The sequence below is a fragment of the Vidua chalybeata genome, chromosome 1 (genome assembly GCF_026979565.1).
Source record: "Vidua chalybeata isolate OUT-0048 chromosome 1, bVidCha1 merged haplotype, whole genome shotgun sequence".
Taxonomy (NCBI): Eukaryota; Metazoa; Chordata; class Aves; order Passeriformes; family Viduidae; genus Vidua; species Vidua chalybeata.
In genome coordinates this window covers 150847252-150869777 of record NC_071530.1, presented here as the reverse complement: position 1 = coordinate 150869777, position 22526 = coordinate 150847252, and the positions used below count along the sequence as shown (strand labels likewise).

General features: G+C 47.7%; 1 protein-coding gene across 4 annotated transcripts in view; it reads right to left on the bottom strand.

Moving 5' to 3' along the window:
* Positions 1 to 22526, bottom strand: part of ADGRB1 (adhesion G protein-coupled receptor B1) — a 139754-nt gene that overhangs the window by 61005 nt on the left and 56223 nt on the right. For 2 of the 4 annotated variants that reach the window (XM_053946809.1, XM_053946816.1), the window contains exons 13-14: positions 5700 to 5803; positions 4472 to 4567 (exon numbers count right to left, since the gene is read on the bottom strand). In XM_053946809.1, the coding sequence (XP_053802784.1) occupies positions 4472 to 4567; positions 5700 to 5803 (200 nt within the window). The remainder of the gene's footprint in view (positions 1 to 4471; positions 4568 to 5699; positions 5804 to 22526) is intronic. The other 2 variants (XM_053946825.1, XM_053946832.1) reach the window with 1 other exon arrangement.

Sequence of the window (22526 nt, the reverse complement as noted above, 5' to 3'; positions counted from 1 at the left end):
TATTAGCACGAACTTCTGAAGTCTCCACTGGTCAGAAAAAGGTAAGAAATGAATTTATAAATCTGCATTTTAATGTAAGGGGAGATAATCCAGCTGTCAAAAGACTTTTTCACCCTTAAACCCCCTTAAACTAACTCTCCTTTTTCCCTGCTTCCTTTCACACCCCGAGAATTTATCTTGTTCTCCAGATCCCTGAACCTCCAAAGAACAAGATGTGGGTTGGCAATGAGAAGAATCAGAATAATTTAGGTTGGGGAAAAAAAAAAAAAAAAAACCCTCTCAAGTTGCCAGTCCAATCCTATGCCCAAAAAAGACTGATTTCGAAGTCAGATCAGGTTTCTCAGGGTCTCGTCTGATTGAGATTTGAAAATCACCAGGAACAGAAACGCCACCACCTCTCTTGGCTGACTTATTACAGCACTAAACTGCTTAACTTAACTGCTCTCCTGGTGAAGGATTATTTTGCTTTAGATCCAGCTGGGTCTTTTCCTGCTGCAGCTGGTGCCTCTAGACCTTTCCCTGCCTACCTCTGCAAGTTGTTTGGCTTCTCCATGACTGCTCTTTAACAGCCTCCTCTTCCCCAAGTTGCTTCCCTTTGCCTCCTTTGACATTGATCAGCTCCCTCAGCATCCACTGGACTTGCTGGGATGTGCTGATATCTCCGCTATTGGGGGGGATCCAATACTGGGCACCTTTTCCAGTTGTGGCCTCAGGAGTGTCAAACATCATCCAGTTTGTTAAAGAAGACATTAAACAATGTTGGCCACTCTTACCAACCCTGACCAGTTCTTGATTAGGCCTCAAACCTTTGACCACTACCCTCAAATCCTGCAGGAATTTCATCCAGATATAAAACCACCAATCCAGTGCATAATTCCATGACCTGGATACAAAAATGCATTTGGAGACTGTGTTAATGGCCTTGGTAATGTCAAAATCCACACCAGCTGCTTCTCCCCACTGTCCATGTAAGCAGTCACCTCATCCCAAAAGGAAAACAGGGCAGCCAGGCACAACCTGTCCTCCATAAATCCTCACTGTCTATTCCCAATCTATTCCCTGTCCATCATTTTGCCTGGAAATAACCTTTAGAGCTACTTGCTCTTTAATCATCTCAGGGGCTGTGTAGGCTGACCGGTCAGTTGTTCTTTGGATCCTCCTCCTTGCCCTTTTTAAACATTTGCCTTCTTCCAGCCTTCAGGAAGCTCCCCAGGTGACAGAGAGTGGCTCGACACTCACACCAAACACCTCCCTCAATGCATGCCATGGATCTGCAAACACCCAGAGAACTTAAACAGTCCTTGTCTCTCTTTTCCTTGGCAGTGGGGAGCATTTTCTCCCCTGGATTCTGCCTCTGTGGAGGAATTTGGGTGCCTGGGAGCCAGCCTTGCCAGCAGAACATGGCAAAAGGCACTGGGTCCCTTCACTTTTTCAACTTCCTTATCCACTAGGCTGCTTGTCCCACTCAACACCATTTCCTGGGAAATCCTTTGGGGCTGATGAACCTCCAGAACCCATTCTTGATGCCTTTCACATCCCGCCAGTTTCAAACGCAGCTGAGCTCTGACCATTCTAATTCAATCCTGCATTCCTGGGCAATTCTTCCAGAGTCCTCCTTGGTAGCCTGACCTGGATTCCAAACATTTCCTTGTTAAGTTTCTGCTCAGTCAGAATGCTAAGACCTCCCGCCACGCTTGTTTTTTCCTTCCGTTTCCTCTTCTCCAGCACAGGATGCTCCATGGAAAGAAATCACCATTCCTCTCCAGACCCTCTGGCCAAAGAAGTCAGGAATTTGCATCAGAGGGAGAACAAAACCCATAGAACTTGATGGGTTTTGCCCAAAAACACATCTGCAGCAAAGACAGAGCTACTCCAGGGTGCTGCCTTGCTACCCCTCTACCGATACATTGATTCTGTCTACGTATCAAAATATGCTGTACTTAGCCACAAAACTGGGGAAAACTCACTGCTAATTTGGGGAACTTCTGCTCCTGAGTTGGAAGGGACCCACAAGGATCAGCAAGTCCAACTCCTGGCCCTGCACAATCCCACCCCATACCTGAGTGTGTGTCCAAACACTCCTTGAGCTCTGGCATATTTGGTGCTGTGACCATTCCCAGGAGAGCCTGTTTAGTGCTAAACCACCCTCTGAATTAAGAAATATTTCCTGATACCCAACCCTCCTGACACAGCTCCAGCCATCCCCTCAGGTCCTGTCACTGGTCACCAGTGAGGCTCCCCACAGGCTGCAGGAAGCCCTGCACCAGCTGAGACAGATGGGAAAGGTGGGAAAAGCCCACAGTCTGTTTCTCTGCCCCCATTAGACTCCTCTCCTCTCCACAAACACTGAGTCACCGCTGCTTTCTCACCGTGTGTACACACATCCCTCTCCACACAGCCACTTACTCATCCCTGCCACCTCCCACCAGGGCCAGGAGTGCCTCAGCATCCCCAGCACAGGCAGAGCTCCTGGGTTTAAAGCAAGAGAACTCATTGACAGCCACTCAATCAATCCTCAGGAGTGAGAAAAGCCGGGGCTGTTCTCTTGCAGTGATGCAGCACTCACCCAGCTGCTGCCAGGGACAGAGCTCTGCCCTGCCCCACACGCTGGATGGGCTGGTGGAGGAGCTGCTCGATAGCAGGGATCGATCCCCGTGCTATGGAAAGGTCACTGACTCCAGAGGCTGTTGAGCTGCAGTGAGTTCAGGGATGGAAAACACATCGAGGCACTCCTGAAATGCCAGTGTGTCAAGGAGCTGCTTGAAAAGAGGTGTCATTTTGCCTGTTCTGACCCCTGAGTGGCTGGGTTTTCCCCCCAGTTTTTCATTTCCACGCCAGTTTTCAATCTTTTCTCGCAATTCCCCCTCTTTTCCCACAGGGGTGGTGGAGCACGTGGCCCACACACAGATTGTGCCTCCAGCTGTGACCCAGGACAGTCAGTGCAGAGATGGAACAAGGTCACTCCACTTCTGTGGCCCAGTGTGTCACTGACCCCTCTGTCGAGCCTGCTAATAAGACCAGAGATGCACCATCTGCAGCAGGGATTTTTGCAGCCATCTGTCTACTGGGGACTGGAGTGAGGCCACCAACAGGCCACCAACAGCCGTCGAACAGAAACAACTTCCAGTTTCCAACGGGGCTGTGCCAAGTTGGCCGTGTCTGAAGTGATCACTTGCCTCAAAAAGCTCGTGCCATTCATGCCAGTGGCTGAGTAGGTGCCACCACGGAGCAGCCTTTATTTGGGGGTTTTGAATGGGGAGTGGAGGGGAAATTCATTTCCTCCCTGATATGTAGCCCAAAGCTGGGATCACCTCCCTGTTACTCTGCCCCTCTTTTCTTCACCGTGTTCCTCTCCCTTTTTCTCACCCCCCCTACACTTTTCTTTTCTGGTTCCCATATACACAAACAAACCCTAGCTGGGCAAAATTCTGGGAAAGCTTCCAGATTGTCAGCCTCAGCGAGCTTATTCATCAGAAGTGTTTCATACTCAAGCTGGGTCTATGGATGCATGCTCCAGATGCCTTTGTCCAGAGTTCTGAATGGGAAATTTTCCGGCCAAAGCTCCACGAAACAGCTGAGCTCTGGTGAGTGCTCTCCACACAAGATCAGGCAGCCAGGACAAGAGGAGTTTTCTCTCCAGCATGGTGGAAAAGAACCACTTTGATGCTGCTCCTGTGTTTTAGAGACAATAATACTGCTGATTCCATTTCTAAGCACTCCTCCAGCTGCTGTCTACCAGAATATACAACATTTAGGGCAAAACAAAGTGGGAGCCAGGAGATAATGTTGAATACAAAGTTCCTGAGACCATTAATAGGAAAGCACATTCACGTCCAGCAGCTATGCCTAAAATAAAAAGGACACACAGAGCGCTCAGGGCTCAGCCACGGGAATGCTGTGAAGTTTGGAAAACATGAAAACATGATCTACAGAGAAGAAATGGAACAAACTCAGCGCACCAAAGAGAAATTCTAGAGATCACTTTATCATGCTTTACAAATATTTACACAGAGACTCAGGATAGAGAGCCCTTTAATCAAGATATAGCTGGTCTCAGGATCACTTGGAAATGCATGTCCATCCTTGGCTAGCTCAGAAATACCCATTCAAGCCTCCCTTAAACGTGTCCTCCCATTCCTGCTGATCGTTTTGGGCATAGGCATAAGGCAAAGAGTGGAATGAGAAATTAAACAGAACATGTTTGAAACAGGTCAGGCAATTTACCGTCCTCAATAACAGTAAATATTGGAAGGGCGGGGGGGAGCACAGTCCTGGAAAAAAATACATCATGTTATTCCAAATGGCTCTGGCATGCTCCAAACTGATTCAGCCTCATGTCTGAGCCTGGGCTTCAGATCCTGACCCTGTTTCTGATAGGAAAGAGAGGGTGAGGCTCGAACGCTTGCTCTTTAATCTTCTATCCTAACTTTCCACTTGATCCTGACACCAGTGACCCCAGTAAGTCACCTACCGGCGCTGCTCAGTGCCGCCCAGCCTGAGGAAAAGCAGGAGAGGACAAGGACTTGAGCACATCCAATGATACCCCAGGCACGGAAAAACCTGAGTTCTAGATAAACGTTATCATGATCAGTCTTCAGCTGCCAAAATTAACCAGCCACTATGCACTGTCACAGTATCAACAGAAAAAAAAGATGCATTTTTGCTCAGTGTTTACTCTCTTGTTTCTTTCCTCTATCAAAGTGCAGAAAAAGTTATCTCAGTTCAATCTCTAAGTGGAATTTACCCTTTCCTTCCTGCTGAGAAGAAGCACTGCACAAAATAAGAGCCTCACTCTGATCCCTTCTCCCAAAAGGATCACCAATAATTCCCAACTGTACTCCCTGCAGTCACTCCATTTGGGTTTCACAGACATTCACCTGGTTCTGATTTGTCTCTGCTTGGCCTCGAGCCATGAAGGTCTCAGCGTGTTTGCCATGGATTTAGGAGAGACATGGATCCCGTAGGATAAACTCAGACCTTGTTGAAGGCATTACAGGGAGAAAATCCCTTGCACACCTCAGGTCCTCCAGCTTAGAGTCACCAGAATGTATCTAACAGGGGCATGGGCCAATTGTTCATCAAAGCTTTGCTTCAAAACCCCTTCAGCCTCCATAAATGGCACAATTTTAGGTTCCACCCGACCTGTGTACAGGAGCTGTCAGCAATGGGATGTACTGAGGGAATCCCATATGCACCTGAAGCTGAAGGCAAAAAGTAGCTAAAAGGTTGGGGAGTTATTTAGATGATTTAAGGCTCAACATCCTTAAGCTCCTGAAAAGTTCTGTCAGTTCTTCAGGCCAGATGTTTTCATGGCAGATCACGGAGGTTTGGATGTTCCCAAAGAATTACCTTGCAGCAGCATCTGCCTGCCAAGAGGCCATGCGTGTCCACCTCGCCTCTGACAAGGTTTCCTGGGGTACACAAAGGCATCGAAACCAGCACGAGGCTTTTGGAAATGGAACAATGTCCCTACATGAGGGCATGGCACTAATTTCACTCTGCTAATTTCTCTGGCACTGAAAGGAGAGAATAATGCCAGCTAAGCCACCAGGATGACTTTCTGCAGGGCCCACTCATTCCCAAACAGTTCCTCCTCAAACACCAGACACCCAAAACCACAGAGCAAACATTCCAGGATCCATGTAGGTCAAAAGACAGTTACTTTCCCCAAAAACAAGAGAAGAGAATGAAAGCCATACCTCCAAACAGAGACATAAATGATAATCAACAGCAAAAGTGTCAGCGAGGATACTCCACAGCCTACAATTAATGTGACAGAAGGGACCAGCACCTTTTCCATGTTCTGAAAGAGAGAAAGTGAGACATTAAAAAATAAGTTCAGCCAGTTCTACCATGAAAATTCCATGGCAAGAACTTCCCTGTTTGCTGGTGTGTCCACTCAGCTGACCTTCACATCACATTGTGCATACAAACAAGCAGGGAAGGAGACCAGGATCTGTTTCTCCTTGACCCAGCCTTTTTTTTTGTTTTGTTTTGTTTTGGACCTGATTCTGCCCCCACAAACCAGTGTCAAGCCTGGGTAACAATTCTGACATCCATGGAAGGCAGGCATGTGAAAGGTGTTATGAGAGGAGGATCAGGCTCTTCATATCCAGTGTGAAAGTGGGAAGATAATTAATGAAGCAATAACAGAACAATTACAAACGAGCTCTTCTGGGACAGCGGTGATGAAGGGTGGAGGATGAAAAGAAGGTGAAAATTTTCCACCAACCACAAACATTCATCTGGAAAAGGATGAAATGAAGCAAGGGAAGGAAAAACAAGATGTGTATCCTCCCCAGGGATCCACCATCCATCAATTCACTGCTCCTACACCATTACACAAGGCATTTTTCTCATAGAAGGGGATCACTCAGGCTGGAAAACCTGGTGTGGAATGGTTCTTTTTTTCTGGCTGAATACAAAAGAACATCAGCTCTTGCAATATCAAGAGCACACACACACTGTAACCTCTCTAATGGAGCTCTCTGCATCCTGTAACTACCCAACATCTGCCACACTGATATCACTGAACTCGCCCTGTTCTCAGCTCAGAGCGAGGAGCTCAATCCCACTTGGCTTTCTCTGCTGCAGGCATTTTTTTTTTTCCCCCTGCACGTTCCTTATTTCCACATCAGTGATCTCTGCTGGCAGGAAGGCAGTGAGAGGCAGAGCCCCACGCAGAACAGACACCCAAGAACCCATTTTTTAGGGCTGCATCATTTGCAGAGGACAGGGAGCCCAGTCAAGGCTGTCATTAGATTGGCACAGCACCAGCACCTCGCACTTCACTCATGGAGATGGGATGGTTTCTGACATAGCAAGGGCTTAGCACAGGAGATAAAATAAAAAAAGGAAAGTAAATTATGCATGATTTTGGGAATGAAACAGGCAGTCCTCTAAGGACTTGACTACACCGTTTTTTTTGGCAGGCATGAGGCTGCTCAGCCTGAACCTCCAGTCAGAGGGATGCCATGGAGCTGAGGCTACAGCAGTTCTGTTCCAGGCTACTGAGCCTTCTGCGAAGCGAAACACATCAGGCAGGGCTCAGTGCTAGGTTTAAATGGAGCCTGGCCAGCTCAGCACATGGCCAAACCAAACCTGTGCCCACTTACTCAAGGCCCACCGTCACTACAGGATTACTCCACAAAAAAAAAAGATTAATAACCCTGATACACAAAGGTCAGAGCTGAAGTGTCCCTGAATTTTTGAGGGCTTGGGAAAATCCTCCTTATTTGCTTATTTTGAACAAGGACACTTCTCACAGCTGAGGGGAAATAAAGAGGAATAAAGCTTTCACCACGCCATTGCAAGGAACCCTGCAGCAGCTGTCGGGAAGGATGGAACAAGAACTTCCAAAATTTAGTGACACACTGTAGAAGCCTAGAAAATAAGGGGATTAATGTGAATGTCTCAAACATGGGTGGTCATGAAGCCAACCAAGGATTGTTGGTAATAACACACTGAAGAACAAGGCGTGGTTGGAAAAGGGGCCATGCACAGGTAGGGTAGCACTTTTCTGGGAAAAAAATCTTTGTTCTGGCACCTGGAGATCAGCACAACTCAGCACAGTGCAGGCACAGGAATAAGGTTAAGAATTGGGCATGGACTATAGGGTGGATCAAGACCACCCAAGATCCCTGAAGGCTCCAACCCACTTCCAGAAAGGTCTAGAAGAACAGGCATGACAACTGATTTGCATGAAAAGAGAGAGACTTATCTCCAAAGCAGAGAAAACTGATCTATAAAAAGGTACTCCCTGGGCTCATGGGCACCCCAGGACCCTGGACACCCCATCAGCTAGATCAATACTGGAGCCAGCGCTGGTGATTTCTCTTTCTCCCTTTCCTTGTTTCTCCTTTGTTTCTCTCTCCCTCTCTTTAATCAATCTCCCTTTCCCCTTCCACTCTACCCCTTTATCCAAAACCCACTGCTGTGTGCTGGCACCAGATCAGGGACTAACATAACCATTTCCACCTGCAATTCACTTATAAAACTTGGGACTCCTCTGACTTCTGCCATTCTTTTTGACCAAAAATTTTGGATGCTTCCGTCCCTTAAGGGTGGGATGTCTCACACAGCCAATGGCTTGAGCACCCAGCTGGCACCAAAAGGAGTACAGGTGGTCTGAGGAATCTTCACTGTGTGCAGACCAGCTACAGACAAGAAACCTGAGCCTCACCAATCCCTCCTGCATCTCCCTCTGCCTTTAGATTCCCAGAATGCTCATGAAAGAGATGTTTCAGCTCACCTGTGGATTCTTTCCCTAAACTTTTACAGAGACTTGGGTCACTGACTTTTTACATCAACTCCTATGACTGTGCTCCCACCCTGAGAATTTACTGCTGCCAAATATTCATGCAAGGTTAGAAGCATTTTTTTGGCGGGGGGAACGAGGTAAACATAAATTTCAATGAAAATATCAATGCTTTGATTTTGTCTTCCATCAAACAAAATTGGATTTGGACATCATCCAGGCAGGGCGAGTGCTGATACCGCATATTTTGCTCCTTGTAAACTGAAATGTGGGAAGGACTCTGATTTAGTCAGGTAGGGTGTGGCAGAGATGGACGCAATGTCCTGTAGGAAGCCACAGCTTTTTTTCTCCCCCTTGCAGAATCCTGGTGGGCAACAGCCCTGGTGCATGGTTGTGACAAAAGCACGGTGGAACACAAGACACTCGGCCACGGATGGCTCCTTGCTCGCTCTCTCCAAACTCCTTCCCAAGCCTTTCCCTCTCCCTGCTCCCCCCTTAGGGCAATTTGAGTTCACATCGCACAAATGGTGGCCTGGGATGAGCATCGATTGTGACATTTGATTTAAGTAGGTCTCATTTCACTGACTTTTCATGGGTAACTGGACAAAATGGGGGAGGAGCTCCATTAAAGCAAAGAAAGCCCGACATGTAACTCAATCCTGAACCACCGAGGCTCACCGAGGGAATGGAGTTTGGTTTTTAAGAGATGAGCAGGCTGCATCCCTAAATCCCAACACTGCAACCCCATCTGTCCTCCCTTCCACATCCTCCCCGAGAGCCCTTCAGCCCAACAGAGCTCAGGTTCTCTCACTGCCTTCCCCATCCACTGTCCCACATCATCCATAACCCTCTCCCAGATCCTGAAGCTAATTAAGGATCTTCCACATGTACTGGATCATTCCTAGCTCAGATGTTTGTTCCTAGACAAGGCATTAAACAAATGATGACTGGCCAAGCTTAAGCCAGGCTTTAGGGTAATAACTGATGTCCATCTGCAGCCCATCCCCCAGGAAAGATTCTGATCTGCACCTCCTTCTTCATCCTACAAATTTTCACAAACCCCATGTCTAGAAGAAAGACAGATGAAGAGATGCCATGAAGCTCATCCCTCCACCCTACAGGAAAGGAAGGATTGGTCCAGCCCTGATGGGCTTTTTCTTGGCATCTGGAAGGGGGATAACCACAAAAATCACTGGCTGCAGGAAGAAGAGGAGCTTGCTCCTTCGGGAATATTCAGATAATTAAGGTTGGAAAAGACCTTTAAGATCAGCAAGTCCAAACATCAACCCAGCACCACCACCATGTTCACCACTACACCATGTCCTCTCTCAAGTGCCACATCAACATTTTTTGATCACTTCTAGGGATAATGACTCTGCTATTTCCTTGTTTCATTTCTTTACCACCTTTTCCATTAAGATATTTTTCCTAATATCCAATCTAAACATCCCCTGCTGCAACTCGAGGCCATTTACAGTTATCTTAAGCAAGTCCTAAAGGCTTAGGCCCCAATATCTTAAGATTCTGCTTTCTTCCTTCATTATTAAGGTTTCTTTGTCCTTCCCACATTCTTTCTCTATCCACCACATATTTTGTTCAGCAAACGAATAATCATTTGCTTATTTTTTCTGACTAATTAAACACCCTGACAGAAGGTGGTCAGATGCTGCAGGATCTGAGCCTTGTGAGGGAAATTTCCTTAAAGAAGGAAAAATGGGGAAATCAAGGTTGGTTTAAAAAATAAAGATGCTACCAACAGAAAAATGTCAAGGTAAGAGAAGGAACAGCCCTATGGGATTTTCCCAGCACCACAGCTGAGGAAAAAATTGGTTGTTTGCAGAAGACAGGCCAGGAATAGGATTCCTACCTGCCTGGACTGGAGGTGGTCCCAGAGAACTGCTGAGAGGGGCCATCCAAAAACCCCCTGAAATACAGAAAAAGCTGTGCCTGTTTGGAGCTGGAAATAAAACTTTTCCCTGGGCCAGTCGGGAACAGAGCAGGTCGTTCTGAGTCGCAAGGGCTGCGATTCTGTCACCAGGCATGACAGGGGAGGAGAGAGGCAATCAATGACATCAGCCAGGATGGAAATAACGAGCGCTGCTGCCTGGGGCCACTCGCTGTCCTGCCACCTCATCGCTCTGCCTGGCAGGGCAGAAGGACGCTCCTCCTTTCCTTTACAATTTCACCTTGCTTCCTTCTTTTTCCTTCTCCTCCTTTCTCCCTAATTTTTGCTCTCCTTTGTCTTCTCTGCCTCCTTTCCTTTGGCTATTTCCCACGGCATAATCTGCCTTTTCTTCTTGCTCTTAATGCATTTTTCCGGCTCTCCCCCTTTCAAATTCTCTGCATTTCTCCCTTTCCTTCTCTGGCTTTCTGCAGAACGCTGTGAAAAGCAACTCGATTTGAGTTGTGCTTTTTCCATTACCCTGCTCTGGCTCCAGGGTCAAACAGGCTCCAATTAGAACAAAGTATTTCTTAATGCTGTGCAGTTTGCCCCAGACCTTACAACCAAGCTGTTCTTTCTACTTTTTCCATTCTTTATTCCAAGAAAGGCTTGAACAAAGTCTTTATAGGCACAACATCACACCAACAGAATCACCGAAAAATTAAACCGTTTATTCTCCTCTGAAATTAAAAACAGGCACACGAGTTTGGAATTGGGGAGGGGCTGGGCTTTGTTTGGTTTTAGAAATTTGTTTGCTATTCATAATAGTTGCCTTGAGCCTGACTTCCTGAACATTTGAAATTAAAGATTCATGAAGTCAGAGCTTCGGTTGCAAGGGACATCTCCAGCTTTACAACCCAATTTGTTGCTTGGAGCAAGACCAGCACTAACATCAGGTGAGGCTGGTGATGGCTTTGTCTGGATTTGGGAATTCTCCAAGATGGAGAGCTCCCATCCCACAGGTGCCCATTCCAGAGACAGGACTCTTTATTGGCGACAGGGTTTTTCCTGAGGTCACACAAGGGGAGGTTTAGATTGGCTATCAGGAAGAATTTTTTTCACTGAAAAGCATTGGAACAGGCTGCTCAGGGCAGTGGTGGAACCTGCATCCCAGGAAGTGTTAAGGAAATGTCTGGATATTGCACTCAGGGGCGTGGTTTAGCCGTGAACGTGGCGTTACCAAGTTAATGCTTGGACTCGACTGTCTCGGAGATTTTTTCTCAACCTAAATTATTCCACACACTTCCCAAGCTACAATTTTGTCTTTTCCCTCTTGTTAAACCACCAGGCACAAACCAGAGGAATTTGGTTTTATGATTTTTGTAACTGTCCCACAGGCTGTGACCAGAGTGCCCTTTACATCTTTGCAACACCAAGCAAGTCCCTCTCCCTCCCCTCACAGGTCAGGGGCTCAAAGCAACCAGGCTCATTCCACTCTCCTGACACAGAACTGGACCAGCTGGGTGGGATTTACTCCAAGAATTACACAGGAATGGTTCTGCTGTGCCACTGGCCCAAAGGCTTTTTATGACTCCTGTGAAGTTTTATTTAAGCCACACTGTATCGATTTCACTGCTGGTTGGACAACTCTTGTCAAAGCAGGGAGAGAGGTGTCAAAATTGCTGGAAAATAATGCTTTTAGCAGGGCTTACAGAAGCAAACAGCTTCCAGAACAAAAGGTGTGTGTCAGTGCTGGAGAAAACAACACAGGAGGGTTGAGTGTCCAGCAGGTGAATGTGCTCTTTTCAGCTGCCAAAAAAACACTGATTTTTTTAATCCTCAACTTGGTCAGATTCAGGATGTCTCATCCGGGCCCAGGCCCTGTGGATATCACATTTATACTTCGTTGGGATGGGAAATTTCCACGTACCCCGGGCGTGCTCAAGGGAAGGCTCAGTTTTCTCTCCCTGGCCAGCAATTTCATGCAGTGATTGCAAGACAGGGAGAGAGGGAGAGCAGGACACAAGCACTTCCTGGTGGATGTCAGGATTGGGCCAGGGCTGAAAGGAGATTTTTTGGTGGGTCAGCCCTGTCAGAGGTCTACAGGGTTCACTCAACTCAAAGCAGATGAGCACTGAGAAAGGACCAAGATATTCCTTTTTTCCCATAGACTCACAGAATAGCTTGGGTTGGAAGGGACCTTTGAAATCATCTAATTCCAACTCCCTGCCATGGGCAGGGACACCTTCCACTATCCCAGGGTGCTCCAAGCCCCATCCAGCCTGGCCTTGGAAGCTTCTAGGGATGGGGCAACCACAGCTTCTCTGGGCAACCTGTGCCAGGACCTCAGCACTCTCACAGGAAAAAGGTCCTTCCCAATATTTGATATAACTCTACCCTCTTTCAGTTTAAGCCATTCCTCCTCATCCTCTCACTCTGTGGCAGCAATGGCAATGTCCAACAACCCAAAATACAGTCCCATACTGGCTGCTAAAATTAACTCTATCCTGAATTAAACCTGTAAAAAAGTCTTTCTCCAGCTTTCTTCTAACACTTCACATATTGAAAAATCAAAATAAGGTCTCCCCAGAGCCTTCTCCTCTCCATCATTTAATCTCTGAGAAGGGCTTTGAGGTCCCTGCATGAAGATCACTTAGAGGCATCATTAATAAATCATCCTTTCACACCTTCTTTCTGGTAGATGTGACACCTTCCCAGCTCAGCCCCTGCCACTGCAAGCCAGGTCCAGAGGATTTCCACCTTGCTTTGCATCCCTCCTATCAAAACCACAGCCTTCCCATGTCAAAGCTAACAGTCACCCATTATCAGGAACACAGTTGTGGAGCTCAGGGCTCCTTTTATGTTATTTGGCCAGTCTAACAGGCAATTCTGTGTAATTACAGCACACAAAAATCACCCAGAGAGATGTCTTAACACGCTACTATTTATTAACTATCACTAACTCTTCAGTGCGTATTGAGTCCTCTCACAAGATACAACGTGACAATTTGCTTTTAGTCAACAGCTTTGGTGAAGTTTTCAGGGCAGAGGAGTGGTCACTCAGCCTCTCCTTAATGGGAATTGTCAGGATAATTTCCTCCAGGCTAGCAGGGGATTAAACAGTGGGCATTATGTACCTGCCAGTCAGCAATGCTCACTGCCAGGCTGGAACTCCCAGGCTGCTCTCCCAGTGCTTCAATGTCCAGTCCTGATGTCAAGGATGGATGGATCAGGCCCATATTGATGCTGAAGACTGCTCTCCACCTCACCAGACAGCTGTTCCCAAATGTTTTCACCGTCATTCTTTAAAACACTCGAAGCTTTATTTGCTTTATTTGTCCCTTTCTGACTGCACCCCGCTCAGCCAAGCTACTGAAATCCCAGTTTTATGGAGCTCTGACAAAGATCCTTGAGCCACCCTGCATCCCTCTGCCAGCTGTGGGTTGGGAATCAGCGTGAGAAGCCAGGGGATGCCAAGGAGGAGAGTGGGGACTACTCCCAGCTCACCCACAGGTCAGCTGTGGACACACAGCACCATCACTTAAGCCAATCTTTTCAAAGGCCTCTCAGCTGATCTGATTTAGGTGGCAAACACTGGCTTTATCTTCCTGGGGGCCTATTTTGATCCCCTGGACATGAAGGGAATAATACTGCCTCTCCATCTCACTTCCAAAGCTTAATTCAGCTTAGATTCCTGCTGTGTGCAAATGCCTTGGGGGGGGGGGTTCCTAGGGCTGTGTCACAACAATCAAGCACCAGCATCTTATTCTCTGCTGCTCAAGACCTTTGGGAAGGATGGAGAAGAAACAGGAGACAGCTTTTGGCTTAACTGTTTGTGAGCTGGTCAGATGGCATGGCTGGTTTTTAAACCTTTGCTCTTCATGCATATGGAAAAATCATCCTGTTCCAGTCTTTCCCTTTAAAGCACAAAGAAAAAAAAAAAAACATTTTCCACAATTAAGCTGGCAATAATCAAAATGGCCAATTCCTCCATGGGCAGGAGCTCTTTGCCTCTGAGAAAACAGGGGCAGAAGTGAACTTTAATCACGTTGTGCAGCAGCACTGACACTGGCACTGCGGGAAACAGCAAACCTCAATCTCCCTGTGTCAGTCCTGGAAAATCAAATGCTCTAGGATCCACTCCAGTGCCCTGAGATGAAGTGGTACAATGCAGGTATTCATACAAACATTCAAAGCAGAGGGGACTTGTCCATACTGCTCAGTGCAATATTAATTCTCTAAAACTCTTTGAAATGAAGTTGTGCTGAGGTGAGGGTCAGCTGCTTCTCCCAGGCAAATAATGATAAGGCAGGGGGAAATGGTCTCAAGATGCACCAGGAGAAGTTCAGTTTGGGTATTAGGAAAAATTTCTCTGTTGAAAGGGTGGTTAAGCATTGGGACAGGCTCCTCAGGGAAGTGATGGAGTCATCATCCCTGGAAATGTTAAAAAAAAAAAAAAAAAAAAAAAAAAAACCAGGAGTAGATGTGGCACTCTGAGATATGTTTAGGGGGTGTGGTGGGATTCAGTTAAAGGTTGGACTTGATGATCTTGGAAGTCTTTTCTAACCTGAACACTTCTATGATCAATGTCCTGAACATTGCTGGTTGCCACAAGCTAAGACACATCCAGGGATCATTATAAAAATTAAATATTAGGGACAATTACAGTAGCTGCTAGAGCTGCTCCTGTTCTGGAGCTGCCTCTGCCATGGAACTTACAATTATTATCATTATCATAATAATCATTGTTACTACTACCACTATTACCATTACTGGCATTATTTTACCATAGGGACATATGCTCTGTAACTACTTTAAAAATGAGTCTTCTTTCCTGCACCCTCCTGCTTGGAATTGCCCTTTCCTTGAGCTACACAGAGAACAACCAGCTCAAATTCCATAACTGACTTGGAAGATCGCTGCCCTCATCCCTTGCAGCTTCCCAGCTGAGCACCTTGCAGGGAAATGTGGTAAGATTTACACATAGCTAAAATAAAATAACTCCATAGCAGACTGGGAATGGAAAATGAGAGTAGAATCCAGACTGTGTTTATCCTGATTTAAGCAGTATTTTGGTTCCATGCCAGGTGACAGCATTTCACCAAATTACTCCAAACTAGCCCGCTGTTTGTTTTACACATCCAGTGGCGTGCTGAAGAGTGGTGCCAGAGCAGCAGCTCTCCCCATGGCACGGGCAAAACGTTCCTTCCCCATTCCCCTGCATCCTGCCCTTCGGAGAGACCCACCTGAGGAGTGGGGAACACCTGAGGTCTCGGTGTCTGCAGGATGGCTCCTGCCCAAGATGCTCAGATCACCCATCTGCCGACCATCACGGAGAGCAAATACCCATTTCCCTTTCCCCCTGACTGCTGAAGAGCAGTCCTTAAGAAAAACCTTCCTCCAAAGCACAAGAAATGAACATTTGTGCAAAGACTGCACAAGCCACGCCTGAAGCATCTCTTAAAACCTGCCTTTATCCAGGACCCTTTAATTCAGAGAATCATAGAATGTCCTGAGTTGGAAGGGACCCGGTGGGATCATCAGGTCCAACTCCTGGCCCTGCACAGGACACCCCAACAATCCCACTTGGTGCCTGTCCAGATGCATTGTTCAAACACTCCTTGAGCTCTGTAAGTCTCGGGGCCATGACCATTCCCTGGGGAGCCTCTCCCAGTGCCCAACAACCCCCTGGATGCAGAATCCTTTCCTGATATCCAGCCTAACCCTCCCCTGACACAACTCCAGCCATTCCCTCCGGTCCTACCACTGTCACAGAGAGAAGAAATTGGTGCTGCTCCTCTGCTTCCCCTCATGAGGAGGCTGCAGTCCCTGATGAGGTCTCCCCTCAGTTTCCTCTTGTCCAGGCTGAACAAACCTTAATTATGATCTGCAGATGCTCCCATCCCTCACTATTTCATCACTGAAGATCCCTGCCCTGACAATGGCTCCTGACCCAAACTAAGGCTGAACCAACAACCTTGGAGTAAAACATCCCCAGCTCACTGCCAGTCCTCAGAGGCTTTCAGGGCCTTCTCGGCTAAGAAAAGAAGATGAAGGGATTTCAGCCATTTGGGTTATTCTGCTGTTATGAGGATCATGGCAGCTTTATTCCCACTGCAATCTGAGGAGCCCCTGGGATCCAGCATGTTTCCATCCCCAGCTGGTCACTGGGGAATCACTGGTGCAAATTCGTGGAGCAGAGACCTCCAAGCAGCCCTCGAGGAATCAGCTTCCAACCCCAACCCCCAACTCATTCACAGCTGAGTGATTGGAAAGCGAAGCTGTAACAGCCCCTGGATTTACAGCTGTGCTGAGCTGATATAAACAAAATCAAAAGTGGCCCCAGCAGTCGGATATTCCCCACCTGGGGAGATGCTGGCATGATTGCCATGTTTAAAAAGAGGAAAAAGAACCATTCGTCATGGAAAATGAAAGCATTGTCCCACTTGTGGGAAAAGAGCAGAGTCATTTTGCTTTCACGGGTTTATTGAATATATTCTGTATATTCTTGTGGTGAGCAGGGCAGGTAGGCAGCGAGCAATGGAACTGCAGGCTGAGTTTTGGCTGGCTGTTATCACACCCAGCACAGTATCAGTTGCTTCATAAGACACTCCTCACATTTAGAGGGACATTTTGAGCTCACATACTCCCAATTACAACTCTGACATTATTTTTCCATATATATTGCCCATTTTTACTTAAAGATTACCAAAATCGTGCCAGCAGGTTTATCCACCCAGCTATTACTTGATAGCAAAAGTATGAAGGGCACAAACCTTTCATAAACTGCTTCAATTTGGGCTTAAATGAACATAATAATAATGACTTACCCATTTCCTACCGCATGGCAATTTAAGGGCAACCTCAGCCTTTCTGCAGGGCATAAAGGGCTCAGAGGTGAAGCAGATTGTCAAATTTACCTAAAGAATTGCTTTTCCAGGCCAAAGTACAACAGAGATGGGTGCAGAATAATAGAAGAAAGACAAGCAACACTCAACAGTTCGCCTGACTCTTCGAACGCACTGTGCTCAGTCCCTGAAGTGCTTTGAAAAGGAAGATAATCTCATTTAGCACTAATTCTGACTCCCACCCCACGAGCCCATGAAACCCAGCCTCCAGCACCCACTCGTTACCATTTTCAAACAAGCCCCTTTGTGATGCTCCCACGCCATCCTCCTGCCTTGGGAGAAGCTCCCCGAGCACCCAGAGCTTCAAACCTTCCCTGTGGAGCCCGGCCTGGTGCAGTGCCCACAGCCCAGCCCTGGCAGATGTGACCACCTCACCATGACTAATAACCCTGTGCTGTTTACACGGGCCCCCACGCCCGCCCCCGTCCCGGCATCCTGGGGTTCCAGATGGAAAATTCAGCTGAATTTCCCACACTGCTGGGTCAGGGTGGCTTTGTGGCTCAGCGCTGAGCAGGCTGAAGTGGTGCTCTCACAGCTGAAGCCTCCCGAGTAGCACAAACTGCAGGTTGTAAATAGGAGATGACAAGTGGATCGACAGCTACAGGTGGAAGTGGGAAGTTGTGGACAGACTCAGTGATTTTTGGCTTTCCCACCTGCTTCCAGCCCACTCCTCCCCCTCCCACCAATGTGCTGTCCCCTCTGCCATATTCCTCTCTTTATACACAGCAAGGCACAGACACCAAGGGGGGGATCTACATCACAGAATTCCAGGTAAGAGAGTGGAAAAGACCTGACAAACTCAGCTCACGCCTCAGCCTCATGAAAAACCATCAAAACCACCCCCAGCCTCTTCAAGAAAACCTTTGCTGATGGAGTCTGGGCTTTTGACTGCAGTCAGAAGTTTTTCCCTTGTGCCTGAATTAAATCTCTCACTCTGCAATTTGAGCCCAATCCCCAGCAGACACAGAAAGCAGATTATTCCCTCTCCACAGCCACCTTCAACCCGTTTGAAGATTATCATCCTCTTTCCCCTCAACCTTTTTTCTTTGAGGGAAGAGCCAAAATGTCTCACAGAGCTCAGCCGCCGGTGTGGAGGCACCACACCAAACATCTCTGACACATTGTCCTCTCCCACGCGCCCTCCCACACTCTGGGCCGTGCCAGTCATCCTGCCTGGACTCAGAGCAGAGTTAATCCCAGGCAGGTAACACTCACGCACTTGGTTCACATTTCTGGCCCTCAAATCTGCTCACAAGCAAGGCTAAGCGCTGCTTTCCGAGCTCTTAGGAAAGGGGAAAGTGGGAACTGGGAAGACCCTGGTGTCCTGGCTTAAATCCACACCTCCTTAGCAGAGCAGTAAGCTGTGGCAGGGTAACAGGGCAGCTGTCACACTTGCTGAGCTGCCTTCATGGCAACAAGCCATTAAGCACTGCAGCTCAGAGCAAGCACTAAACCCCTCAGGAATGCCTGGACGCGCAGCATCCCAGGCATTCTCGGCGAGGCTCTAATCTGAGCTGAAGACAGGGGGACCAACCCCAGCCCTGCTCTGCTCCTGGGGTCACTTGGTTAATGCCAGCGCCGCTCTCGCCTTTCCACCGCAGGGTGAATTTGGCTCGGCATTACTCACGCTCCAGCACTGAATCCCACAACGGCTTTAAGCTCCCAGCCACTTGATCCTGCTCCTCTCCCACGTCCCCTTCAGATGGAGAGATACGGGAGGGTGATGCAGCATTTGCCTGCAGAAGAGTCCCTGCCAGGGCTGCGCCGAGCTTGCCGGCTCCGGCTGGCGGGGGCCGAGCCGCAGCCCCACGCTGCTGCAATCCCACCAGCTGGAGTTTTGTCAGGAGTTAAAGACCTGGGTGAATCCACCAGCGCCGAGCAGGAGCTCAGGGAGGGAAGCTGTCAGCTGGGAATATCTCCCCAAGTACCCAACGGATCGACAGACAGCGAAATCCGCAGACAGCCGCCACGGAGGTGGGATGCTGGATGACTGCTTATTATGCTGAGCCAAATCCTCCTATTATTACCTCCTGTGCTACCTGTCTTCCTGTAATATATTCAAGTGTTGTCTCTGCTAGGAGCACAGCACAGCGCTGAGAGGGAATTCCTATCCCACTCGTCTCTCATGCCTTGCCTGTGTATGTTCCAATATAAATCACTTATTTGCTAATGGGATCTTTTATTAGATATCTGTGTACGGCACACAGCAGTGGCAATCTCCAGTCAATTCTCCCAGCAGAACAACAAACCCAGGCTGCCTCTGGCACCTGGAGCACACCACAAGCTCTGTCAGTGATCCCCTTCCTCTTAAAACCCAACATAAATCATGTGGACATCAACTCTGGGTCCTCTCCAAACTCAAATGAGATTTAGCCCAAATTTACTCTGCAACAAAAACTGACAGACCCCACGTCAGTGACAGAGCAATCCTTTAAAACCAGGTGATTTCCAGCAAAGCAAAAATGTAGGGACACAGTCCAGTACTTTCTGTTAAGAGGGCACTTTGGAAAAATAATGGACTTCTTTCAGGAGGGGTTAGACCGTGGGTTGGCCCATTTGGCCCCCTAAGAGCATCACACATCCTGTCTCCTCCTTAATCACATTATGAGAGAGAGTAGGAGGGGAAAACTGTCCAGCTGGTTTCTACTTTGTCTTCTCCATTCTATCCACGCCTGCTGAAACTCAGGAGGGCTAAACTGGATTTAGTGAAAAGAGCCTCCCTGCTGAGCACAGCAAAGAGCAGCCCGTGATTTACAGAATCACCAGCTTGCTCCTACAGCCTGCCACGGACCTCGGGGAAAAGCACCCCAGAGAAAACACAGCAGCTGTTCCTGCTGTGGAGCAGGAGATGGGCAAAGCCCAGAAATCCCCAGCAGCACTTAGACCACATCCTTCCCCAGTCCCAGCACGGAGCTCTCCTGGGATGAGCAGGAGTCCAGCTGGAGCGGCCCTTCACCACTCCCACCTTGGCATCTCCACACCCAGGGAGAGTTCAGTGGCAACAGAACAAATCCCCAGGAAATCTTAGGCAACATTTCCAGCTCAAGAGGCATAATCAGCTCCTAAGAGACACTCTACACACAGCAGCATCCTGGAGAGGACGGGGTGATTGCAGGAAGAGGTGCCAGCAGCGCGAGTGCGGGAGCTCACAGAGGATTTGGACCTCTAAAGCCCAAATGTTCGTGGCTCAGCAATGTTCACCCTGGCACAGCTCCTGCCAAGTGGGCAGGAGGAGGCTCCTAATGCTCTGTCAGGGAAATGACAGCACTTGGTGCTTCCTGGAGCACCCTTAAGGCTCGGGGCACTGTGCAAATGTGGATGCACAGAGCCCGGGATGTCACCTGCAAGGGTGCTGCAGCTGGAGAAAGGGAAGCAGAAAGCAAGGAAGTGTTCAGCTCAAGGTCACAATTTCACTGACAGCACAGAAGAGCTCTGGCTGTAGCCTCAACAACACAGCCAAATACATCAAGCTCTCCCCTAAACCCCTGTACAACCTGACCAGAGTTTGATGTCTCAAAGCCTGGCAAAACTGAAAACTTCCCTTCCTCAGAAAAGTCCAATTTTTGAATGAAAGAGTTAATGTTGCAGAAAAAGCAGAACCAATATTAACTAAGCCTGGAAACTGTTGTGAACATGAGAACTGTCAGTTCTCAAAGTATGCAAAAGGCTTTGTTCTCATCCAGACTCCAAATTTCACGTGATAAATGATGGAAGAATATAAATGTTAAAATGTTCACCTCCAAATGAAGTTCTCCAGTCTTATCTAAATAAAACTGCTATAATTTTCCATCAAAATATTGTCAGAATTGCTACACCCTTACAAAATATTTGATTCGTAACATCAACTTTTTGTTTTCTTTTTTTCTGCTAGGAAACCTGGATCTCCTCTCTGTGGAAGAGAGGCCCTACAGAATTTAAGGAGCTTAAAATAACCCACCTTGTGTGTGTGCACTGCCCATGAAGTACAGAGAGCTCCTGCAGCACAGGACAATCTTTTCAGGGGGAAGGTCCTCGGGACACAAGAAGATCTTTGAAGGTCCCTTCCATCCCAAAATGGGAGGTTTTGAGGGACAAAAAAAGAAGTGTTGTAAGTTTAGAGAGGAGCTTTATCCCTGTGGCTAAGAAGCACACCAGGAAAGGTGGTTCCCATTCCTGCAAACTGGAGATAACGCTGAACAAAGCCTCTTGCAAGATCTTGGGATATAAATTGTGGAATCATGAAGGTTAGAAAATATCTCTGAGATCATCAAGTCCAACCATCAACCCAGCACCCAAGTGCCACATCCACATGTTTATTGAACACTTTCCAGGGATGGCAACTCCACTGATTCCTTGAGCAGCCTGTTCCAATGCTTGACAACCCCTTTCCTTGAAGAAATTATTTCCTAATATCCAATCCAAACCCCCACTGGCACAACTTGAGGCTGTTTCATCTCATCTCAAAGGTCAGCTCACTGCCTGGCCAGCACTCACCCAGGCCAGCTCTGCTACAAAAAAACCCCAAAACTCTACAGCTGCTGGTTTTGCCTGTCAGAAAACACCAACATGGAGGAGAGATGTCCCAAAAATTCAGTCCAGACATAACAAACTCAGCACACCTACAAGTTCTTGCCACCAGCTCCAAATCTTCATCAAGCCTAGGGATGAGAGGAGAGCTCAGATGCCTCCCTCTCATCAGTTTTCTGCAGGCAGGACCAGTAAGGAAGGGGAGACACAACAGAGATGTGTTTGTCAAGTTTTACTCCAGCCCTAAAGGCTGCACAGATCACAGAAACATCAGTTTGGGTTGGAAGAGACTTCAAAGATCACCCAATTCCAACCCCCTGCCACGGACAGAGACACTTTGCACCAGACCAGCTTTCCCCAAACCGCATCCAAGCTCTGCTTAACCAAGCTTTAAAGCTTGATTGACTTTACAAAGGCCAAGCAAAAGGTGGAAGGCAGCAAAGACAACATGAGCCAAACTCAGGTGAGACAACCATAGAGAGAAAGGTTTTGCTGCTCATCCTCAGGCTCCTGCTCTACCTCCAAAAATTGCCAAAATATATTGAAAAAAACATCACCGCAAGCCTCACATGCAGCTCTGTGCTTTCCTTTTGCCCTCATTCTCTGTTAGCACAGCTACTGTGCAGGTGTAGCAGCACAGGCATTGCCCTTCCAAGACAGGCAGGGTATAAAGCTAAAACAAAAAGACAGTCCCAAAATGATTGCCTGTGTTCCTTAATTTAAGTGGTTTTAATCTTTCACGATGGTCAAACAGCAGTTGTGCCAAAGCAGGGCATGAGGCTGCCTCTGTCGAGTAGAAGTAGCAGGGGAAATCAAACACAAATCTGAACTCCAGCTTTTGAGCTGGATCCAAACAGCTCCATCACGGTTTAGGGATGTCTGTCTCCCAAATTGACTCAAAACACAGCACTTTCAGCCTCCAGCCTCACTGAAATCAAGGAAAACTGCTCCCTTTCCCCACTACAGGAGCAAC